General features: G+C 39.9%; 1 protein-coding gene across 2 annotated transcripts; it reads right to left on the bottom strand.

The window, feature by feature from the left end:
• Positions 1-1,245: 1,245 nt before the first annotated feature.
• LOC123355914 (scaffold attachment factor B1-like) lies at positions 1,246-25,116 on the bottom strand. Of its 2 annotated transcripts, XM_044998778.1 has the most exons (21): positions 24,832-25,116; positions 24,017-24,104; positions 21,628-21,692; positions 21,262-21,540; positions 20,033-20,092; positions 19,053-19,080; positions 17,639-18,128; positions 17,185-17,231; positions 16,089-16,189; positions 13,761-13,910; positions 13,553-13,653; positions 11,191-11,336; positions 9,950-10,041; positions 9,259-9,395; positions 7,140-7,433; positions 4,573-4,710; positions 3,718-3,757; positions 2,728-2,849; positions 2,063-2,172; positions 1,815-1,881; positions 1,246-1,596 (listed from the first exon to the last, which is right to left on the bottom strand). In XM_044998778.1, the coding sequence occupies exons 1-21, from the start codon at positions 25,018-25,020 to the stop codon at positions 1,470-1,472; spliced, it is 2,871 nt and encodes a 956-aa protein (XP_044854713.1). In that variant the 5' UTR covers positions 25,021-25,116; the 3' UTR covers positions 1,246-1,469. The 2 variants fall into 2 exon arrangements, with proteins under 2 accessions (XP_044854713.1, XP_044854714.1); XM_044998779.1 differs by lacking the exon at positions 21,262-21,540 and having other exon boundaries at positions 24,832-25,113.
• Between the last annotated feature and the right edge of the window lie 100 nt (positions 25,117-25,216).

Genomic DNA, 25,216 nt, shown 5'->3' with positions numbered 1-25,216 from the left:
GTTGCACTTTCCAATATGGCCCCTCGTTTCTGCTTCCAATGAACTTGGCTCCCATACCAAGGTGAACCAGTTCAGATATAAAGATTGGCCACTTTCTCTCTTTCATTCAAAGAAACTGAAAAGGGGTTTTTTGCTCTCTGCAATTGAGTGTTAGGAGACGCTGATCGACCATTCTCATAACTCCTGCTAACTCAAGTCATCCCTGCAGGAGTGACTCAGTCGTAGCAAGATTCACAGATTTTAAGGCTAGTATGGCCTATAATCATCCATTCTGACCTGCTATATAACACGTGTGTTAGAGCTAACAGCTTATGAAATTAGAATGTGAACTGTCATCCTCGCTTTTGTTTTTACTTGTAAGCACTTGGGGCTTTTTTCCTCCTGCAGACACGTAAGTTCCCTGAAGAATACATCAGCCTCTGACTTCAGCGATGACATGCCTGTTTACGGGAGTTTTGGCCATTAGCATCACCTCATCAGACCTCACTGCTGAGCAGAAGTAGGCCTGCTCAATATTTGACTTAGAGACCTCCAATAAAACCCAGAGGCAGATGCTGGCAATTCAATCCATGAAAGTCTACAAGGCTCAATGCCCCTTAGAGATGTGTACCACGCACAAGGACTATAATGGGGGCTGTGCATGTGTGCAGTCAATGCAGCAGTCAGCAAGGGAACAAACTCCTTTGGGTAGAGAGCAGTGTGCACCATCTTCCAGATGAAATGAAACAAATGACCTGGCCTGCTTGTGGTTAACGGCGTTACAAAAATACCCTAAGAGCAGGAGTTATTTTTTTCTTCACCTAAAGAAGCTGTAAGTGTACTGTACCAATACATAGCTCTCTCAGATATACACAACACACACTATTTCCTTGTGCTTTCAGAGGAATGGCTACTTTGCTGGAGATTTAAGTAAATGACTTAACAGGGTTCAAAAAAAGAACTAGATAAGTTCATGGAAGATAGGTCCATCAATGGCTATTAGCCAGGGTGGGCAGGGAGGTGTCCCTAGCCTCTGTTTGCCAGAAGCTGGGAATGGATGACAGGGGATGGATCACTTGATCATTACCTGTTCTATTCGCTCCCTCTGGGGCACCTGGCATTGGCCACTGAAGGAAGACAGGATAATGAGCTAGATGGACCTTTGAGCTGACCCGGTATGGCCGCTCTTATGTTCTTAAATTCACATTTTTTTCTACTGCTCTTGTGGTACAGAATGGCCAAAGACCATGAAAACAAAGAAGAGCGTTAGCTGTAAACTAATTTTATTGTTTATGAAAAATGGAATGTTTCATTAACAGAAACTTAAGTGGTGTTTGAACAAAAACACATTTATTACAAAAAAGCAAATGAGTTCACATAGTTTTCAATTACAATATGGCAGATTTTTAATTACATAAATTCAAGGTGACCCTGGGTAACAGAATTCACCACTGTTGTCACCATCTTGCATTCAGAGAAAGTTAAAAATTTCAGTAACGATGGGTGAAGCGGGGATCACTGGGTCTGTTTGCTCTGTCCTGGTTTGCAAATGCTCCTGGCACTCCACTAGCCTGCACTATCTGGCTCTGGTTTCCACTTTGCATGAAGCCTCCACGCCTAGGAACAAAGTCAAACTTTTTAAAATATGTGTTTTAAGCTTCACTGCAAATTTGTAACATTGCTGTGATTTTGTAGTATTTACATTTTTTAATGATTTTTTATTCTTGAAATAAAATGCACCAGATAAAATCATGGAAACATTACTCAACTGATTCAATTACAACATGCAGAGGGAAAGGAAGTAAAGGAAAAGCTCTGACACAAAAGGTTCTTACCCCGATACTGCTCCTCGATTTATCACATGGCCTGTTCCGGACTGACCAGGGATGCCTCTCTCAGCACCTACAATAAAGGGGAAAGCATTTAAATAAAAAGAAAGCATTTTTTAAAAGAAACGCCTTCCCAGAATTTTGCTTGCTTGGTAATGCTTTTAAAGCTCAGTATGAGTTTTAACTACCACTAAAAGTTCAACAGCAATAATGCCTAGAAAAACCACAATCACACTGTTAAGCAGCAAGTATACCTTGCCATCTCTCATGATCCCGTCCCATCACTCCATCTGCACTGCCCTGCCATGAACGATCTTGATGCCCCTCTAACTTTCGACCATGATCTCCCCAGTCACGTCCATCTCTTAAAAAACAAAACAAAAACAAAATGAAAGAAAATCTTCTAAGTGTGTCCATTATCACTTTGATAGCTAACCGTGAAGCCAAACACAGCACCCCCATACATAAACTTATTAATATCATTTACCAAGCTATATCTATGCAAATCCTACATTTACAGTGGATACCATCGAATTAGGAAGATTGTTCATAGACTCATATACTTTAAGGTAAGAAGGGACCATTATGATCATCTAGTCTGACCTCCTGCACAATGCAGGCCACAGAATCTCACCCGCCCACTCCTGTAACAAACCCCTAACCTATATCTGAGTTACTGAAGTCCTCAAATTGTGGTTTGAAGACCTCAAGCTGCAGAGGATCCTCCAACAAGTCTATGAGGGGAGCTACATGTAAATTCACTGCGCATCCAGAAGAGAACAGACCCGTGATGAAACTATCTAGAGAGAGGATTTACACTTGTAAAACTGATTCCCACTATGAACCTTCAGAGAGTTCATTTGATGTTTTGAAGAGCATGAGCACTGGTGAATGACTGTCCTCATTTACATGTACTAACCGGGACTGTGGAGGTATCGTTCTCCCTTCGCTTACTCTTCTGTCAGACCCATAGGCAGCCCAACTGTCCCGTGAGTCCCGCGAGTGACGTTCTGGTCCTCCATGGCGCTCATCTGGATAATGCTGAAAGACACACAGGAATGCTGTAATCTAACTCTCAAATCGGTAAATGCTGGTCAATAGAATTTAGCTAGTGCCACAACCTATCAAGTCACTAGAGCATTTTTTTACAAGATTCCACACAGCCCCTCTACGACTGTCTACTTTGTGTGAGCTCTTGGAGCAATATTTTCTCCTTCAAATAACTTTCAAAACTCTTCACTGGTTCCCTTACTACTCTAAGGCTCATTCTGTGAATTAATATTTCTGTGGAATGCAATTTTACTCCAATCCCTTTAACAATTTGCCTTTGCTTCAGTTCTTTCCTCTGGTTCAAATAACTTTACATAAACTAGTCTCAGTTCAACTCTTCCTCTTTGGTAAAGTATCAACAGAATTCTTAAATTTCCAAAGTACCAATCCAGCCCCTACACCTCAATGTTTTTAAAAAGGTGATATTTGTTGCACAGTTATATTTGGCACCTTTGCATTTTCTAGAAACCATTTTGCTATATTGAAGACACTGGGTTCTTTGCTGTTCATGGATAGAGTGCCAGAATAATTACCTTACACGTTATATTTACTGATAATACATCTGACACAATAATCAGAACACACTTTCTTTTCATCAACTAGCCACAAAAAGAGAATCCATATGGTAACTTCAATCATTTAGACATGCGTTTTTTCCTAGTCTATGACAACTACCGTAGTTAGCAACTGATTTATGCATTGCACATTCAGTGTGGGAAATCGGTTGTTTATTAAACAGCTGTTGTGTTTCATACCAGTGGCGGCAGCATTTAAGTCCCGTGCGCCCTGGGATCCTTCCAAATGAAAGGCGCCATCTAAATGCACATTTTTATGAAGCAAGAGTTTCAACTTAACCCACCTGCCCATCTCGATCTGCCACTGCCCTTGAAACTTCTCTCCTGGGGTGCAAGAAAGAGAGCAATTCAGTAACAATGGAGATATCTTCCAGTTAAATTACACTGGGGTTTCCAAGAAGTAATCAACATTGAATGCTGGTATTTGTTACACTGTAAAGTATGGAAATGGTAATACTTATTTCATTAGAAATATAATATTAGGAGAAACTGGTTTACCAAAACAAACACATACCACGGCACTAAAATTATATGTGCCAGTATCACTGAAATGTGCCAAAGCACCTGAAGCGATAGCTCTGTATCAGACCTGACAGGAAGGAAGGAAGGGGACCAAGAAAGGGTACACAATAAACATCACATAAACATGAAGAGCTGGAAAATAATCAAAGAATTCCTTCATCAAATGCAGTTTAAAAACAAAACAAAACCCTTAACAGCAATATCTGTAGAGCGAAAAAAGCAAAGTCAGTTCCATTACTCTTGTGCCAAGGAGCTAGGAATCAGGAGTGCTAATCCTGTACAGTTATCTAGATGTTCTAGATTTCCACACATGCTTTGTGGGATAGTACAGAAAGTGGCTTTCCTTGTGGTGCTTATTTCCACGCCTTACACAAGTTCACTATGCTTTCCACTTTCACATTGGCAAACAACATTTTTTCAAAGTCTGACAATATTTTCATAAGTAACATACACAAGCTTGCAAGCAGCAGATACGCATACAGCCATAAGAACGCACAAGTTCTAATACCTACTTTTTTTGCACTATTTTACAAGCAAATAGTAAAGCTGATACGATATTAAATATTTTGTCTTTTCTTAATTTCAGCTAATACAGGAGGAAAAAACACATCACTAACCTATCCACAGAATGGTCTTGGTATCGGCCACGATCCCGGTGATCAAAATCATGGAAGCGTTCTTGGCGGCTAAAATCAGAATGGTATCTATCATCCAACGCCATTCGCTTTGCCTCTGGCCAGTATGAGTCATCTCGCCTGTAAGAAAGTGCACATTTAATACAATATGAAGCAATAATTTTTCCATCTTGCTCTTTCTAAACCAAGTCTCACTTCAAGCAACCTGTGGGTTAAGCTGAACATTCATAGTTATATTTTTGATATGATAATTAAAATCCCTGAAGTGCCAAACTGACTTCTCATTTCAATTTCAGAAAAGAAGCTAATTGCATCAATACCGCACACACCTTAATCTCAGCATATGTTGAAATGAGAGTGGAAAGACTATTTAATCCTTCTGACATCTGTGTTTTATGATTCAAGTCCACAATTTCTACAGCACCTCGTGTAACTTCCCTGGAGAATCTAGTTTCTGTAGGAGTCAAAGGAATAATTGAGTGCTGTCACATAGTATTATGTGCATTGCAGCACAGCTTCCAATTGGCAATTTTTTATTTCTGCATGAATGTAGGTGACTGAATAGGGCAAAAAGAGTGGGTGACTGAGGGCAAAATTCACCCTGGTGTAACCCCCCAGGAGCACTTAACCAGAATCAAACCAGGGTTGAATTTGTCCCAAGATGACTAGATTTCAGGTATATCATCAAAAAAATAGGTATGGAACCGCTTTCAGGACATGTTAAATTCAGGCAACTCACTCTGATATTCCTCTATCAGCCTGCAGCTGTCCCAGACAGACACTGCAAAGGTGAACTGATATCTAGCAGACAAGACACATTTGAGAGCAGTATCATCATTTGTAAAGCTGTGTGCGGCTGGATTGCAAATATTAATATTGTTCAGGGTACCTGGTTAAGAATTCATTTGGAATTAACATCATACACTATTGTATTAACTCATGTTCTAAAATCTTAAGAGTGCAAAAGACACTAACAATATAATTTAACTCACTGGACACTCAGCTAGCTATGTAAACTGAAGTTTACTGTGAATACTTGCCCCAGAAACAGAGAAAAGCTGGCAAGGCACAAGTGATTAAAATGCTTCTTGTCTTATATGTAAATCAAGATTTCAAGGACCACACAGAAATCATGAAATTAGCCCAATACCATGATTTTTCCTACAGGTGAGAGGTGGTATTGGGTCTCAGCTGCTCGTGTGTTGTGGGGGCAGGGAGGGTCTGGCAGCGAGAAAGGGCAGCACTGATAACGCACAACAATTAGGAGCCCCAGCTCAGCCTGCCACACGGCTCCCCCAGCGGGTGCGGGGGAAGATACCACAGCACGGGCTGGCACGGAGCTCAGAATGGGATCATCCACTTGGAGCATGGGGGGAATCCTGCCCTGGCAGAAGGGAGTGGAATGGCGGATGGGTCCTGTCTCACCCTGACCCAGGGCTCCTCACACACACTTTCAGCTCCTTACCAGCCAGAGCTGCAGTATTTCCCCTGGACTGATTTTGCCCCAGATCCCTAAGTGGCCCCCTCGAGGATTGAACTCCCAACCCTGGGTTTAGCAGGCCAATGCTCAAACCATTGAGCTATCCCTCCTCCACAGTGGACCTGTGGGGGGCTACTATGGGATGGAGCTCCTGATTGCCATGCATTAAGAACATTGCCCCCCCTCTCCCCACCCGCCAGGACGCAGCAGCAGACAGCCTGGGTCAGAGGTGGGCATGAAGAAAGCCAGGCCCCAATCCCTACTAGGCCAGGCTGCATAAAGCCATCGGCTGAGACACGCCTACCCCAACTACCATCCACCCTGCTCCCCAGGATCCAACTGACCTATTGCCACCCAACCCAGGATTGGAATCAGCCTGTTAACCTCCCAGAGCAGCTGCAGCCTTAGCAGGGAAGCAGAAACAGGGACGCTTGCTGTTGGAAAAATTGCAGCACTTCAGGGGGGATTTGGCAGCCACGTGTATCCACTGAAATTTAAATACTTACCTGAGAGACTACTGTGAATGTATTTATTATTTAAAAACACGATTTGCTCAGGTCCTTCCATAGAAAAGAGCAGCTTTAATGCCAATGAGGAAGATACTCCCACCATTCTACGGGTCAAGGTAGGGGTAGATAAAAGGCTGCTTCAAAGAGCTGGGAGAGAGAAGAGTTCCTTCTCCTCAAGAATCATTGATGTAACTTTAATTCATGTAGCTGCACTTAACACCCCATGGTAATGGATGCCTTAGAAAAGTATGAAATACATCATTTGCTGCGGCTGTTTGACTGCATTGTGTTTTGTAATCTACTTTGGATGTGCATTTACTGCTTTTTGAGTTTATTAATACACATCTGTGTGTTTTGCTGATTGTGCTTATTTAAAAACATCAAATTAACTAGAATAAAATAAACAAACCGAGCTGGAAACAGTGGTGGTGCTCAGAAGTTTAGCAGCTGTTCTAAGAAGAGTTCTTACTAATTGCATAAAAAAAACTTCACTGATTACAGCCTTAAACTTCCTGCTATAAACACACACTACAATTTGGAATCTCACCGCAATCACTTACCTTGCATCAGTGTCATAAGGTCTTCTAATTGCCGATCGCCGTTCTTGCTCATAGCGCAGTTGTTCTTGCTGACGACGCAGCTCTTCTCTTTCTCGCTGTATCCGATCCTGTTCCTTCCTCCTTTCTTGCTCAATATGCATCCTCTCTCTCTCCAGCCTCTCCCTCTCCAAACGCTCTCTGTCAAGCCGCTGCCTTTGAAATTCAAGTCTGTCACGTTCTCTCTGAAGCCTCTGTCTTTCATCCCGTTCATGAATGGCTTGAATACGCTGCTCTCGCTCTCGCCGTTCTCGTTCTCTGAAAAGGGAAAGTAGCAGTTTGTTGGTTTTGAAGAGTACCCTACACCTTCAAGTGACATCTTTTTAAGGCTTCCTAGATCTTCTCCCACAACCCAGCTGACTTTGTTATTTTCTACTAAACAAACATCACAGCCACTTAAAATAGTTTTTTAAAAAGTAACAGTATACACACGAGCCGAGAGGCAAGAATTTAGTAGGGATAACACACATCCCTTTCCCAGGGAGCAGTTTTGAAAATGCTTTCCCGTAAGGTGAAGAGTTCTATGTCCCTCTTTACATTCTTCTGGAAGAGAAGCCAGCAGGAATACAACTCCCCGATTGAAGGGAGAGAATAACTTTACTCTCCCTTCAGGGTGACAGTTCAATACAAGCAAAGTCAAAACAAAGGTATTTTAGCAAAGCTTAACGCAAAATTTGAAAATGCCTAACTGAATAACAAATAAAGTTTCTGCTTCTGTTCAAAAGATTTACCTCCAAATCTATTAAAGCTCATGCAATAAACTGCACTAGAAAAATATAAACCCAGAACAATGGACAAAGATACGGGAGACTAAACTTGGAAGCTGAATGTAACTATGCATGAGGTGACAGATAGCTCCAATACAAAATTGTCATTTTCATAACAGACTGTGTCAACAGAACAGTAAAGTGGGTATTCACCCACGAAAGCTCATGCTCCAATACGTCTGTTAGTCTATAAGGTGCCACAGGACTCTTTGCTGCTATCACAGGATAATGATCTCTTGCTACTACATAAATGCAGACATTTTTCAAAGCAGGATAAATGATCCTGTAACATGTTCTCTGAAAATTCGTCCCTTGCATAGCAGTAAGGGTAAAAAGTCATATAAAAACATTCCAGTTTTGCCCTATTAGCAAAGAAGGAATACATTTAATTTCTCTCTATTACACCAAATGATTCATGTTGGTGCATTAGGGACAGTTCACTGCATTCTAAATATTGAATACACAATATAGTACCCACTACGCCTAAATAAATTTGTTAAAGTGTACACTAAACCACTATGAATCACAAACCCATAAAAAGTCATCGTTTCTGCAGACAATCTGTGATCAGAACAAGGAGCCAAATCTGAATTGTTTGAATTAATAGTTCAATCAGGATTTAGTGACATCATATTTTACTCCTGGGGGAATTCTGTGTGTGCAGAAACATGCCCCCTGCAGATTCTCTTTGCTTCCCGCAGAAAAATGGTTTCTGTGGGGAAGCAAAGAGAAGCTGCACCAGTGCTCACTCACCCCTCCCTGGCAGCACGGGCGCATCTGTTCAGGCAGATCAACCCCCAGAAACCTCCCCCAGCTGCAGGAAGCTCTGCACTGGAGGGGGCGGGAGGGGGAGGAGAGTCTGGCTGCAGAAGGTGAGGCTCGGTGGGGTGGGGGTTCTGGGTGCGGGGGGGGGGGGGTCTAGATATACGGGGACTGGGTGGACAGGGGGAGCAGCTCCCCATGCAATGACCCCTTTCCCCACATCCTGGCCCAAGCGCTCTTCAGCCACAGGGGGAGGGATCACTGTACGAGGAGCGTAGTGGAGGGTCCAGGCGCTCGGGGGATCTGGATGCACAGGAGTTTGTTGGGGGGGTTCTGGGTGCAGGGGGAATGGGACTCTGCTGGGGACTCCAGGTGAAGGTGGTTATGGGTCAGCATGGGGGTGGTCTGGGTGTGGGGGGCTCAGCGGAGGATCTGGGTGCTGGGGGAGTCGGGTGGGGTGGGGGATCAGGGTGCAGCTGATTGGAGCTCAGTGAGGTGCAAGTCCGGGCGTGGGGGGCTCCCAATGCTCAGGGTAGTGATGACACTAAGCTCACCGGCGTCTCTCCGTTTCTCTGATTTCTCGTTCTCTCTGCCTCTGTCGCTCACGCTCTCGCTGTTCTTTGATTTTATCAAATGATAAAATATCTTGTTTCTCCTTGCTCTCTGACTTGCGATCCTGGCTCTTAGTATTCTGCATTTAATCAAAGTAATACATGAACCAGAATAAAAGTATTTGGATTACATTTCCAGAGACCAGATAAGATAAATGCCCACAAATATGACCACTATCATCCCCCCTTCCTTACCAGAGGGACAAATAATTGTAGGCACTTTGCAAGTGAACTAGAAGGAAGAGAGCTGTAGGAAGCACCAATAATTTGGCTACAATTTTTGAGGAGTGAGTCTGCCAGCTAGTTTTGTCTCTGGTACAACACAAACCATACCACTTTAAAGGTGTAGTGACACCCGCTGCTCCCCACACTACACATCTGGGGCAGCATGAGGTCTTAATGGCTTTGTTCCATTAAATATGTGCAACTCTGCCTAAAGTACCAGTGAAGAAAGCTATAGCATAGACAGGGCATAATCATTTACCAATATAGTGTCATATTATTAGCCAAATCTCCTTATTTACAAAGAACAAGCACAATTTTCAAAATGCAAGTCAGATACTCTGCAGAGGTACAGGGAAAGTTGGCTTAAATCTATTTTCAGAGATAAGTTTTCTATTGAAATTGTACTTACTCTCTCTTTTGATGTGGTAGCGGTTTTCACACTAATAACTGGTTCGCCTTTGGATTTATCCATTATTACTGTCCTTTCAATTCCTCGACTTCCTAAAATGAACCAAAAAAACCAAAGATTGTATAATGAATAACAAACTGTAGCAAGAACAATCTAATATACCTTAGATGTTTTTTATAAATATTACAACAGCAGAACTATGTTTTTTTTGTTTTGTTTTTTTAAGTGAGAGGCTGGAGGTTAAATTTTTTTAGCGTGAATATGAGATTTATATCAAAGAAAATGGAGTATTAGTAAAATTAGTAATTCAGAATGCATGCTTTTGCGAACTTTGGGAAACAAAAAAAATAATGGGAGATTACAGTAAGACTTCTGATGTTACTTGAAGAGGACAAATAAAAATTCAAAATAGCGAATTTAAGTCCACTTTTGCACTTTAAAATGTTTCTCATTCAAAAGACAGCATGAACTGCACCAGATTATATACATATCTGCAAAGCTTTAGACTAAATTTGCTTCCTGCTTATAATCAGAAGAGTTTCACAGATAATAAAAAAGGATGCAAAAATCATACATTTTTATTCTTTCCACAAATTTTGCAGTTTTATAAATCTAAACCCATTATGCCCTAAATCAAAGAGCTGCTGCTCTGTTGAGTCTGACAGAGAAACAGCATAATGCTGTATGAATTAACGTCAACCATTTATCTTAAACTTGTTGGAATACCATCTGTAGCTGAATATAATAAATATTCTAAATTGCAACAACTTAAGTAGAATAATAAAGACTTATTTAAATTAGCTGGGCCTTCATAATTAAAATGTATTTTATACTACATGTGAGGGTTTTTTTTACAATGTAAACACATACTTTGTTCAGAACAGAAAAATCCTTGAAAAAAACGAAAAGCATTTATCTACATCATCAAAGTTCAAGTATTTTGAAGAACACTAAATTGCCACAAATATTTAGATTACAGGTCTAAATTCCAAAGAATCAACAGTTCTCAAACAGTTCCCTATTTGTACTCCTTATTAAACCACAGGGTATTGAATATTATGAAAAACTTTTCCGAAGAATTCTCCGTGTTTTATCACTTTCCCCACCGATTTCACTGGAAATGGCAAGACAATCTAATCTAATCTATCTGTATGTCTGGAAAGTCAACCTTTTGTCACTTCATTGTCCATATGAACCATGTCTGTAATATAGTTCTCTACTTAGAAAGCAGCTTACATTACCTGATTTGCTAGTCCTAGAGCGATTGGAGGACGTAGTTTTCTGTTCATCTTTCTCTTTTCCTTCTTTTTCATCTTTTCCATCTCTCTCTGTTTTCTTAGTATCATCTTTTTTATCTGTCTTCTCATCCTTTTTAATACTGACAGACCTATAAACAAACTGAAGCTTTAACAGTACAGTACATAGGAACAGTTATCTGTACAAATCCACTTCTTTTGGATTTCTACACGAACCACAAAAGACATCCAAAAACTGAAATTTCATAAACTCTTCCAATTTGCCAAATCCTGAATGAAACATACAGTTGCACACATTTTCCTTAATTTAGCTGACTGAATATGAAAGCTAAAAAGATCCAAAGAAAATAGAAAGGTGATCCTTTTGAATATTAAGTTTTCCAAATTGTTAATAATTCAATCCATAATGAATCTTCATATATAGCTCACTTTCCCATTTAAAAACAGACATCCATAGAGTGAACCAGAGTAGGATAAAAGCTTTTGCAAATATGTTCTGCTGTAAGAAACTACTCAAGTAAAAGTCAAATCAGTAATCAGGAGTCTGGCAAGTAAATTAAATAGAGAGTGTAGCATCTAAGGGCATGTCTTCACTAGCAATGTTAAGGTGCTGGCTGCGGCAGCGCTTTAATGTGGCTGTGTAGTCGTGGCACAGCACTGGGGGAGAGCTCTTCCAGCGCTATAAAAAAACCCCACCTCCACGAGGGGAATGGCTCCCACCGCTGGTGCACTGTCTACACTGGCACTTTACAGCGCTGAAACTTGCAGCGCTCGAGAAAAGTGCAGTGCTGTAAAGTGCCAGTGTAGACAAGCCCTAAGACTACTGTGAAATGGAATGCCCCTCAAATAAGCAGTAGAGGCAATCTTGCCCCCAGGAAAATAAATATTAGCAGACATCTCATGACCTATTCCAGCAGCCCTTTTAGAAATTGAGATTAGTCTTTCAATGAAGCTTCCTAAGTAACAGGAAGATTTGAAAATTTAGAGAGCTGACTCAGTTCCATTAAGATTACAGGAAGGCCCTTTAATACTTCATTTATGAGGACAAGATATATGAAACAATCATGATGACCATGGTGTCTATGCTGGTTTACATAAAAATGAACTGGATCAGGAGATACCAATATAGGTCCCAAAACAATATGACCAGGTCCCAAGCTACAAATAACTGGATTAAGCTAATATGGAAGGAAAAGCCACACTACGCAGTGCTTTACTGCCACTGAGGATTCTTGGTCACCTTATTTGTCTCACACATTCAGAATACTAGCATTCCAGAAGACACTATTTCTCTCTTTCTAGTATCCTTGAAGGGCATGAATAATTCCAAAGAAAAACAATCACTGTGATACTGAACATAGCTCCAGATGTTAGTTACTGCAAGTGGTACTGAACTGTCACATTCAAGAAGTACAAGATTTATCAAGGTTGGTCAGGCCTAAGAAAGGGAACGATCATTACAGGGATCGGGAATCTGACATGACGCGCTCTGAAGGCCTAAGATATTGAAGTAAAGTTTGCACCACTTGAAAAGAGAAAGCAGATCTAAGATTTGGAAACAAGTATGAACTGCAATCTAAGCAAAGCCAGGTGTACACTAGAAACTTCTGCTAATATAATGTCAGTTAGCGGCATCATTTTTATGACATTTTATTCGGGCAAAAGCCCTAGTGCAGACATAGTTGTACCAGCAAGAGCATCTTTGCAAGTATAGCTTATTTCATTTGAGAAACTGGTATAAGCTATACTGGCAAAAGCACATTTCTGATAAAATATGCATCTACACTAGGAGGATTGGACACTCCAGTTACACCAGCAAACCTTCGCCAATGTAGATTAGACATGAGACCTTTTCTGACTTTAAAGAGGTATCAGACATGGATCTTATAAGACTGACTTGATGCACACAAGTTAACTTTTAATTGTATCACTAAAAGCGAATTGTATAACTAAGTCAGAAATGTGTGTACCAGGGTAACAAGACAGCTCTGAGGCCGTGAAAGCAAATGTAGACTACTGAACTGAAGCAGGTATGCAAGAGTTTGAATAAAGGGGGATCTATGAACTTTCAAAGAAAGAAACCGACTACAGGTTATAATCTCTTGATAGTTCCATTTCATGGACTCTCAAGGTCATAAATACAGGATCCATGAAGCAAGATGTGCAATGCAATAAAAATGCTTATTCTTCCTTGATATCAATCAATACTTCAGGTGCAGCATGAAACAACAAAACATGTTTGGGTACTTTATAAACAGTAATTTCAATAAAACTAAATTCTGTTAAACTATTATTTGTCTTTCACAGTTACATTTCACAGTTTGTTTGCTTTTTAAACCAACTTTACTTTTCAGACTTGGAATCTGTAGAATGGTGCCTGTCTCTTTCCTTCCTCGCTTCACTGTCTTTTTTGTCTGAAGGTTTTTTCCCGGCTGGTTCATTTTTTGCCTGGAATAGTATTTGCCAAAAATATAATCAATTACAAGTCTGAGGTCATTAATGGATACCATAATGAAAATATAAGAGTGCATGCATCTTGGAAAATTACCACTTACTTTTTCTACAGAGATCATTTTCCCATGTAACTCTGTTCTGTGGAGGTGACCAATACATTTGGTGGCTTCCTCAGATGTTGACATTGTAACAAAACCGTAACAGCGAGCCCCAGGACTGCGAGCATTAGTCACCACTTTTGCACCAACCACCTTTAAGAAATGGTATTTTTTTTATTATTGTTTTTGCAACACCTTCAACCATACAGTCTCAGACTTTGACTCATAGATTTTAAGGTCAGAAGGGATCATCATGATCATCTAGTCTGACCTCCTGCACATTGCAGGCCACAGACCCTCACCTACCCACTCCAGTAATAGACCCCAAACCTCTGGCTGAGTTACAGGAGTCCTCAAAATCATGATTTAAAGACTTCAAGTTACAGAGATTCCACCATTTATCACTTAATTGATACAACATACTTGGTATACAGAATAAAATGCCAGCTATGCCACGTGTACCAGGAACATTGGTTTTGCACCAGGAACACTGGAACACCATTTTCATTATTTATTATTTGTATTACCATAAAGTCTAGAAGCCCCACGCATAGGCTAGGACCCCAAAGTGCCAGGTGCTGTACAAACAGAACAAAAAAGACAGTCCCTGCCCCAAAGAGCTTACAGCACTTCTAAGAAACCACCTGACTTCAGTTGTCCAGATTTTGATAATGGCATCACGGTTACATTTTGGAACAGAGGTGTATCCAATTTGGCCATTAGTATTCTAAAAATGTTGTGCTGAGAAGTACTGTACTTATCATAGTGAAGTATAAACACTAACAGGGTTTCCCTTGATGCCAATGGCAGTGCCAACATTACTGAAAAGACCAGATTTTAAAATTCTAGAGCATATTCTAGTACTCCTGAAATAAGCGATCTTATGCTGGAGTTTCCATCCTGACAGTATCAAAATTAATACAAAAAACTTAGATAGTGCTACTATAGTATTGTGCACAAAAACACTAATTCGGTTTATGTAGTGTGACGTGATAACTGCAAAATGAACATCCTCTCTGCAGCACTGACCAATATCAGTGCACTGCCTTATTAACATCACCATTAATATGACATGGTTAATATACTTCACTTAAATTATATAAAAAATGAAAGGCATAAATCTCCACATGAACATAACCGATTTCTTTATTTAATCCCGTAACACAATGTAGCATTTACATATATCTCAAAATACATCTGCAGTAGTACGACTTTCACTGGAACATTTATAAGCATGTTCAACATCTCAAAGTTGACCTTTTCTGAAGAGATAAATGACATAAGGAATGACTGAGTCAGAAAAACCTCAATGACTTGGGGATGGGTCTAAACTGAAAAGTTAGGTCAACCAACTATGTTGCTCAGGGGCGTGAAAAATTCATACCTCTGAGTGATATACTTAAGGCAACCTAACTCCCGGCACAGACCATGCTAGATCCAAGGAAGAATTCTTCCTTGACCTAGCTACTGTGTCTCAGGAAAGTAGATTAACTACAGCAACCAGAGAATCCCTCCTGTTGCTGTAGTAGGTGTCTACACTGAAGCACTACAGCAGTGTAGACATATCCTCCAACTGCCTCTCACGTAGCAGTGGATCCAAGAAGTCCACCAGCTAACCCTTCAGAGCATCCCGATGAATTTTCTTCTATAAATGGGAAAAGCCATTTGAGGAGAGGGGGAAGAAGTGGCTACCAGCTGTTCCAGATTCCACTTCCGTGCTGACACTAAAAAGCTCCAGGAGGAACCATGCTGTCACTGACTGGGTTTCTCATAGTAGCAACTATGGAAGGATCACCCCCTAAGCCAATACTGTTTGAGACAGCATTAGATTTCAGGGGGATAACCAGGTGGTGAAGCAGTGCCTATGATGTGGAAGGTGCCAGATCCTTGGCTCTGCCACTCCTGTATTCAAACAGGGATGCCACCTCTCATAGACACCCTCTGCAGAGGGGTCAATCTGGGCAACCATTGCATTACTTTATCGGATATTTCTGAGAACGTTTTGACAGAGGACTGCCCTCTCGGGGGATATTTTCAAAGGCATAAAAGGCAGCCAAGAGCCCAGCTCCCTCTGCCTCTGACTTTGGAAATCTGACCCTCAATAATTGACAATTCTATGTGCGATCAGCTTAGCCTGTTCAGACATACAGCCAGTTCACTCCCATTTTCCTCTTAAGGTTTTACACAAGTAGGCAGAAGACAGAATTTATTTCAACATGATGCTCATTATTACGTAAACAATGGCGAGATTTTAAGTCACCATTTAATTTTAATAAGTTGAGTAAAAAAAATTGCATTTAATTTAAAAGCACTGTATATAAAAATACATACCTTTCCATATTTGCTGAAAAGATTCTTCAAGTCTGTAGCTCTGGTAGAGGAGGAAAGTCCACTAACCCACAAATTTCTACCAGAACTGCTACTTGTACGACCTAATTAAAAAATAAATCACTCCTGTATCAGAAAAATGTCGCAGTGAAAAACAACTGTCCTAGAAACTCCATTTCCTTCAGTCACAGACCATTTTGATCTTAAAAATATTGAGCACTTTTAAATACATGAAGTTTCAAACACACTATTTCTTTTGACATAACTATTGGTATGACATGGTTAATAAAGCCCCTAGCCTGTTTGCCAGAAGCTGGGAATAGGTGACGGGTTGGATCACTTGATTACTTGTTCTGTTCATTCCCTCTGGGGCTGCTGTCATTGGCCACTGTCGGAAGACAGGATACTGGGCTAGATGGACCTTTGGTCTGACCCAGTATGGCCATTCTTATGTTTTTACAACATGCAGAAAAATGAAAGTATAAGAAATTTTCATCTACTGAAAGCCTGATTCTACTAGACAATGGAGAATATTGAACACCTTTGAAGAGTGCCACAAAGGTTATAAATCTTATCATGAAGCATTAGATAAAATTTCTGAAAACCTTGCCTTTGTTTTAATCAATAAGCAAGAAGTTTTTATACAGAATTACATTAAATCAAAATCGATAGTACCATGAAACATACCACCTTATGTTAGTAACTTTAAATGGAATCAATGTTTGCCATGCACTAAAAGCTAACCACAATTATCATAAAGCTCAAGGATTCATTGCATTGACAATCTTGATTAGAAATGATCAGAACCTATATTAAAAGTAGAAAGCAACTTTTTACAGCCAAGATTATATTTTCAAAGATGCACTCCAGTCCTATAAACACACTTGAACTTAATTTTACTACTGCAAGTAGTCCCATTGACTTCAATAGGATTGCACTGTAGTAAAATTAAGTATATGCCTAAGTGTTTGCAGAATCATGGCTAAACAATGCAATTGAAATGTGTTCTCAATTACTCCTTTGGATCTTTGATGGATGTAGAAGAATAAGATTTAGTATTATAACATTTTTCCAAATCAGTCTTAATCTTACAACATACCTTTCTCATCTTTTGAGACCGCCTTTGTGTCTGCATCCTCAACAGAGCTAAAGACAAAAAGCAGTGTTATTCAACCAGGAAAAAGTGAAAATAACTTTTAATTATGTGTGCTAGAATTCAATACCTACCAGAAAATTAGTTGTGAAATAAAAGACACCTTTGCAAACTTTTTCAAATCTGGTATGTGGGAAGTCAGATGTTTAAACAGACAATTAATTCTGTTTGCCAGAAGATAAAAATTAGGAAGAATTTAAGAAAACAACCTTTGAAGGTTGAGGAAAGGAAGGAAATCAAACCATCAGTTAAAAATTGCACAAGAAGAAATAAAAGATTCTTTAGGAATAGACTACAATTTCATCAGTCTTGCTGGCCAATTGAAGGAAACAGCTTATTTGCATCACTTAATGACCAATGAAAAAGATAGCATCTGGTCTAAAACTGAGAAAAAACAAACCTCTTTTTCTGATCACCGCCCTCATTGGTAGAGGACTCTTTAGTAGCAGATGATTCTTCAGAATTAGCTTTGTCTTCTGTTTTCCTGGCATCTTCTTTACTATCTTTGGTTTCAAGACCTGCATCTTTATCCGCTGTTTCCCCACTAGAGACTTCCAGACCTTGTGATGGTTTGCTACTCTGATCACTTATTACTAAAGATTCAGAGTCCATTTTCTCTTCATCTATTGTCTGTTCACTTGTCTCCCCTTTTGCTACAACTAAATGCTTTGCTTCCTTCCTTGAAAGATCTTGTGCTGACTTGCTGTCCAAATCTAAAGCATCTTCCTCCGACTGACTGGCAGCAAGCGCGTCCTCTTCCTCCGCTAGCTTTCTGCCTGCCACGGCGTTACTTGCTTCTTGTGCATATGGCTGCTCCACTTCGGAAATGTCTTCTTTAAGTGGTTCAGATTTACAAGTTTCCCCCAAAATGTCGAGTATTTTCTCATTTTCTACGGATTTAACAGGAATAGAATGGCACAAGATTTAATCACCAGGGAAATAAAGCAATCACAAATGTGGAACTGGCATGGTTGCCACACTAACACCAAGAGAAGTTCTAAGCTACACAGAGATTGGAAAACCCTAATGTACACAATATTAAAAGTTCTAAACTATCTGCAGTCTAGCAAACTATTATATTAAAGCCTGAAAGCTACATGGAAGAAAAATGCCCAATAAACTTAAACACACAACCTTCTGTCTCGTCCTTGACAGTCTTCTTCAAGTTGAGTTCTAGTTCTTCCTAAGTTAGCTTCCAAAGTCCAAGATGCTTAACTGACTGCATCAATTCTTTGACAGTGCAATTCCCAAATTCCTGTGAAATTCTTTTGGCAGAACAGTCCAACATGAAAACCGGAACATCTTCTGATGGTGCGTGAGTATGTTTGCAGTCCAGAAAAGTGAACAGTATCTGTATGAAATTTCCATGAAGAAACTCTGTCTTCCTTCTTCTGAAATCCAGGCACTCTTTAATTTTAGTTCCCTACTATAGTATTACACTACCTGCACTCCTCCACTCAAAATTACAGCGTTAATGTACCGTGTGATATCACAAGATCTGTTTTGCGTGCAGAACCTTCAAGTTTTAAGGCTTAGGTTAATTAACATACTTACTTAAAGAGGTTTTAAAGCAACCACTTTATAACAATGAATGTATTTCTCAAATAACAGAGATGACACTGTCACAGACCTGGTGATATGACTGGGTTTCCAATCTCTATGATCCTTGAATGATCTGGACTGTGCACCATTAGAATAATGCACACTATAGTAATGCACTTAAATAAAACAAATAAGGGTACAAGAGGAATTTGGTGCAAGAGCGAAACCATTTCATAGCTTAACTTTTTATTTTCTTCCCCCCAAAACAGTACCTGGCTCCAAAGGTAGTTCTTCAATTTCCTATAAGGAAAAAATACATATATTACAAAACACTATCCTATGTAAAGATGCTGAGCTTGGCTAAAATTATTTACAAAACAGAATATGGGGAAAAATTACTGTAAGTTTTATTAACTCTTACAAACCTTGAAAAGGTTAGATTTTAAAACAAATTCCTTAAAACAATCATTTTTAGAGTAAGATTTTAAAGTAAGTACGTTATAATTTCCACAGATGAAATATAAATACAAAAAACTCTAAGACTACTTGGAATCAGACTCATACACTAAGTGTTTTTGTGGGCATTCAGAGCACATTACAGGGCTACGGCCACGTCCATCATATAAAGGATGGGGGAAAAAAATCAAAATAGCGCTATTAGTCAGCTGAAGTGTACATTGTACTGTTCACTCTAACGCCTTTAAAATACAGGCAAACAAATCATCAGACAACAGTTTTATAAATACATGTGCCTATGTGAGAGATACCATTTTCCCAGCACTATGTAACTACAACAAATTTAATTTGCCGAAGTACAAGTCACCTACAACTCCTGTTGAAGTCAACGGGAGCTGTGGATCCTCCAGACTTCTGAAAAGCAGGCCCTATGTTTCAGTTAATTTATATCACACCCAATTATGGTAACAATGAACAGTATAAAAATGAGTGTATACAAAAGTCTGATGGTATATGAAATATAGCCAAGTATATGACAGTTATATTTTGACAGTAAATTATTTGGAACAAAGCATTTAAAAAGGCTCAATTCTTCCAATCACCAGACAAATTCAACATAGGGAGCGGTACATAATTTTGTTACTATGCATAATATGATAACAGTGAATTACAAAAACAAATTCTAAGTTATCTGAATATAAGAATTAGGTGTTTCTATTTTCCTGCCAGAAACTAAGCTCTTTATACAGCATGTGTTATTGCTGACATTAAATTTAAGATTAAAAGAAGAATTTACCTTCACTACAGTTAAATCAGAAGAAACATCTAAACTGTTTCCAGCATCCTCAATTTCTGCCTAAAAGAATAAATAGGAAAAAATATGTCACTCTATACAGAAGATTCATCACAGCTTTATTGATAATGAAACCTGAATGAGAAATTGTGAGGTTGGCAAAATATTTTATCTGATTTTTTCTAGATAACTGCTATTAAGCAAATATTTGCTAGCATTCAACAGAGCAACAAAGAAGGTGAAAAATGGTTACAGATGACTGCATTTAAAAAAAAAATAGAAAGACAGGCAATGAGCTCTCTCTCTCTCTGTCTCCAGGCTCTGCTTGCCTACTTTAAAAGTCTGGGCTTTTTAAAAAAAAAAAAAAAAAACTTTCAATGTTAACAGAAAATTCTATATGGCATTTTTGTTTGCCTTTCAATCACAGCTACAAAACAAAGCAAGAAAGTCAACTTCTAAACAAGTTGATCTATTTAAATACTGCTTGGAAAAATCTCAGACTTCATTAGTTTTACCTTAACAATATAATCAAATCTGAATTGTTTAACTACTTTCTTAGTTATTCCTGCAGTTTCTAAAGTGAACCAAAAGCAGCTCCCTGGATCCCCATAACCCTGGCTGGAGACAATGCATGTCAGAGGTAATATCTGTGCTCCCTATCTTTTTTCATTGCCCTACTGTATGTTTCAAGTGAGTTTTAACTTGTAGATTCATGAGAAAGATTATCGTCAACCATTAATGAACAAAGCTGGAATGGCAGTCTATTACCAGATGATAAGCACAAAAAGCCAGCATGAAAACATTCCAAATGTCAGAATGGGAGCCTCAAAGCTTACAAGAAATTTGAAATACATTGAATCAGTCCAGAAGCAACATACTCTGCAATTATGAAGTCAATCAACTAAAGCATTTGGATCCCTCACTGCCCTCCAGAACAAAGGAAAAAAAGAGAAAATGGGAATGTAAACTGAACGCAAAATAGAGAATTCAAAGATTTAATAAAAATTATGCTTTCTAGACTACTACTACTACTGTGAGTAGCAATATGATGCATGCAAACAAAACCTACAGCAAATGTTTTAAAATCAAGAATGCTATTTCCACAAACAGAAAAAAATCAATGGCCATAAAAATTTAGATCCCCAAATTATTTCTGCTATTGTTTAGATAATGGTGCACTATTTAATTTGAAAAAAAATAATTCTGATTCCACACATGTAAGAGATCCATACCATCACTACTGGTATTTCTCTTGATTCTTCTTTAATTTCTGAAAACTGTGGAGATGCCTCCAAGTTACCTACAGCATATTCTGTAGGCTGATCTGGAAGTTCTTTCATTTCTGCATCAGCATTTTCTTTACTATCAGACAGTGAGTCAAGAATATTATCAGCACTGTAATCCTCTCCGCAATCTACAGCACTGCCATTATCTATTTCAGCTTCATCTAACACACTAATATCCATCATGTCAATATCCTGCAAGTTATCCAAACTTGCTTCAATATCCTCCTGTAAAAAGAAAAAAAGTATATATAATAGTCATTGTGACTTGAATGCAGCACTATTCTTTTTCACCTCAAATGTGGTTTCACATACCTGCCCATCTCCGGAATCCTCCTCCAGTCCATTATCTTCAATTCCCTCTTCTTCTAGTCTACGCCCTAGTAACATTATGATTATTAGAATGATGAATTCATACATTGCTATTTTTTAGATGTTTCTTCCTAAAATAGGTATTAAATCCAGTTTCTTACAGAAAAGAAACATACTTTGCCTTATTTTCAACAGTCCTATAACACTGAACATCACATTTCTTTTCATAAGCTACAATAAAAGTTCTGAATGTTCAACAAAACATAAGTTGACAAGACTAAGCTAAAAGTTTCCTTAGGCTGACTATGCATGACTGTAGTGTTTAAGTAACTTAAAGACCATTAATTTTCTCTTTTCAAAAGTTTATTATAATGATCTGTCTAAAAGTCTTACTACTTCAGGAATTCATTCAGCAGCTTGATCCATAACATTAGAAGTAACACTCATTACTGAAACAACACACTTCAGTTCTAACACAGATCAACAAGGAACACATGAAAACAGACAATTTCTCACACATTTACAAGTGTAATTTCCTCAAAGAATACAAGCACAGTAGAACAAGAAAGGGAGAGAGGTTTTAGAAATAGCCCTTCTACAATGAGAAACATCTCAGCTTGAACATTTTCATTCTATTAACATGCTGAAATGTTGCAATCATGTTTTAGGTATTTTCTGGGAAGGGAAAAATTAGCCAAAATAATTTACAAGTGAATTTAATCCACCCAATGTTAAGAGTGACTAACAGCATCCGTCTGAGCCAGGCATAGTATTGTTAGGTGAGTATTTGTGCATCACCAACAACTCCTCCACGTCTAACGCACTTCAAAGCTTTTACCAATTTTATATTAGGCATTTAAATAGAAGTCAGACCTTTTTTAAAATCCCTGTTGTACACAATTCTAGTAATAAAACAGATTCTATCTTTAGATTATTTATGCTGTAGTAACACCCTCCCCTAATTTCAGAAGTAGAGAAATTTCTTTCATACACAGCATAAAATGACTTCTGACCATTAGAAATCTAATGGCTTGTTTTTGTTTAAGTGAAACCTGGCATTCTGTAATTATAAATACCATCTGAAACTTATGCCTAAATAAATTTGTTTGTCTCTAAGATGCCACAAGTACTACTCCTTCCTTTTGCTGATACTGACTAACCCGGCTACCACTCTGAAATCTGATACCTGAAGCAAGCTTTCCAGGTAAATAGGAAATTAAAGGTAACCATGACAGCCCTTTAACTACAACAATGCAAATGCATCACTGTTATAAACGCTACAGATTTTAAAACTATAAGGAATTCTAAACCTGGGGTATGAAACTTTTAACTTGAAGTACTACATTTATGGTCTTCACATGTGGCACACCTATTAAATGACTTCCCCTTCTGCCTTGCAGAACAGAGAGAACAGTATATACTGAATTAAGTTTCAACAGGAATCAATTTATTTTATATTTAAAAGTTTGTGTTTGAGTCTTCAATGTGCTATTTGTTGTAAAATCTTTAGAAACTCCTTTTGAGATTTCACCTTCCATCACACAAACAGCTATTCTATATTTGTCATGTAGCTGGTTGCCATCTCCATATATCAACAGGAATGTGAAAAATACCTGAAAAGCATATATTAACTTCCTGCTGCAGACTAAGTTGGGGGAGCTCATATATATTGATTAAATTTATCACATCAAATCAGTAACGCATTTTAATTTTAACATTTTGGTTACATGCTGAAATAAGTTAACATCCTAACCTTTCACCTCTAGAGGCTTTGGCTCAAATTCTGAATATGGTCATAAGGGTAAATTAATTTGGTTGTCTCACCCTGTTCCCCATTTGTCCACAACCTGACAGGGCTAGCAACCTCACCACAAAATGCCAAACTAGCCTCCTGCAAAGACACAACATCATGATAAATTTTCACTGACTTGGCAGTAGAAGTCAATCCTTTCTAAGCTGGTCTTTCAGGAAACATTCATTAGCGATCCAACAAACTTTGTTTGGGAGTATTCTCAGTTATGCACCGCCCTGTGATTAATATTGAACAAAATGTGCAATTCACTAATGATGGACTTGGTATCATACCCCTGATTGACTGAAACTCACTCACATAAGTATGGAAGAGCGTCAGTAACACAAGATGTTGATGGTAAGATTATCTGCACTGGCCTAAACCGTACATTTTATTTTACAGTGCTCCTGTTTGTGCTATACCTGCCTCAACCAAATACTATTAATCACAAATTCAGCACCATAAATTCACACACACTGCCAAAATTAAAAGACAAATACTTTTCAGAGGGAAAGCAGGGAAAGAAAAGGAAGGGAAGCTAGATTCTGTTTTGTAGGTGCAAGAGCCAAGAAAAAAAATCCTCTCTCAACTCCCTTGTACCTTTGCTGCTTCTCTTTGGTGTTTTCTTGATAGTTATCTCTGACACCACTGGAATTTCATCAGGATTTCCCCCTTCATCCTCAATAGCCTATTGGAAAAAGATATAAAGCCACTGTTTATTTACAGATCCCTGTTGGTCTTGGGTACTAAACACACCAGAGAGAAAAATGCTGTCACCAAAACCTTGCATGCAATACAAGTGGCACCAAATGAAAGTGAAACACCAAAAATTCCCAGGCACCGGCGAACGAGCAAAATGTGTGCCAGTGCTTCCTAGAAGGCACCCCCATCTCCCTACTCACCCACCCCTCCCATTGCCCCCACGTGATCAGATGAATGACAGGGTCTCCGTTTCAAGGAAGTGGAGAACGGCAGCCATGGATGGCTTTGGTCAGTGTAGCCACAACACTCCCAGCCACGTGTCGCGCACCCTGCTCCCACCGTCCGGCCTCGTGGTAGTTAAGGTCTGCAATACGCACTGCACACACAGCCCCTGCCTGCGGGCAGAGACTCGGACACGGGGCCCGAGGCCTGAGCCAGCAGGTGCCATGTGCACGAAAGGGAGGGTCTGCGGGTCGGGGCTCCCCCGCTGTCACGGGGCTCGAGACCACAACCCTGGGGCGGAAGAGGGGGGAGCACGTGATCTGCACCGAACGCTGCAGGGCGCTGCAGGAACAGCTCGCGCCGGGCCCGGTGGAGTCACGTGACGCCTCTCGCTCTCCGCTTGGCGCCATTTTCTCGCCAGTGTCTCCCCCAAGCCCGGGAACGCGCGCCTCAGCGCCCCTCCCCCCCCGCTGTCTCCCTCCCTCCCTCACCTTCCTGAGCCGCTCCATCAGGACGCTCTTGTTGCCGCCGCTGTCCAGGTTGCGGCGCTTGAGCTCGGCCCGCAGGTCGATCACCCGCAGCTCGCTCAGCCGCCGGGTCTCGGGCTCCGAGCCGGGGGGAGCCGCCCCGCCCAGGGGCGCAGACTCCCCCAGCCCGGCCGCTGACTGACTCTCCGCCATGACCCCGCTGCTGCTCCGGCTCTCACGCGCGCAAGCAAGAGCCGCGATCCTAGCACAAAATGGTGGTGACGAAGCCGCCAGAGAGAGACACGCACAGGGGCTGCGACGCAGGCGCACTAGGGAGAGACTATGGGGGCATAAGGGCTGCGCGCATGCGCCATAGCCTTGCCTGCGTAAAACGACTCTGAACCTGGCG

Source organism: Mauremys mutica, chromosome 24 (assembly GCF_020497125.1).
Source record: "Mauremys mutica isolate MM-2020 ecotype Southern chromosome 24, ASM2049712v1, whole genome shotgun sequence".
NCBI lineage: Eukaryota > Metazoa > Chordata > Testudines > Geoemydidae > Mauremys > Mauremys mutica.
The sequence above is the reverse complement of the archived record's forward strand: the minus strand, read 5'-3'. Positions and strand labels throughout refer to the sequence as shown.

What these genes read in the sequence shown, in the direction of transcription:
- LOC123355914 (XM_044998778.1), bottom strand. Translation starts at nt 25,020, where the DNA reads ATGGCGGAGAGTCAGTCAGCGGCCGGGCTGGGGGAGTCTGCGCCCCTG. An exon ending in CAAGACCATTCTGTGGATAG is followed by an intron (nt 3,758 to 4,572) that starts GTTAGTGATGTG and finishes CTTGCACCCCAG; the next exon opens with GAGAGAAGTTTCAAGGGCAG. An exon ending in AATCGAGGAGCAGTATCGGG is followed by an intron (nt 1,597 to 1,814) that starts GTAAGAACCTTT and finishes CTTTGTTCCTAG; the next exon opens with GCGTGGAGGCTTCATGCAAA.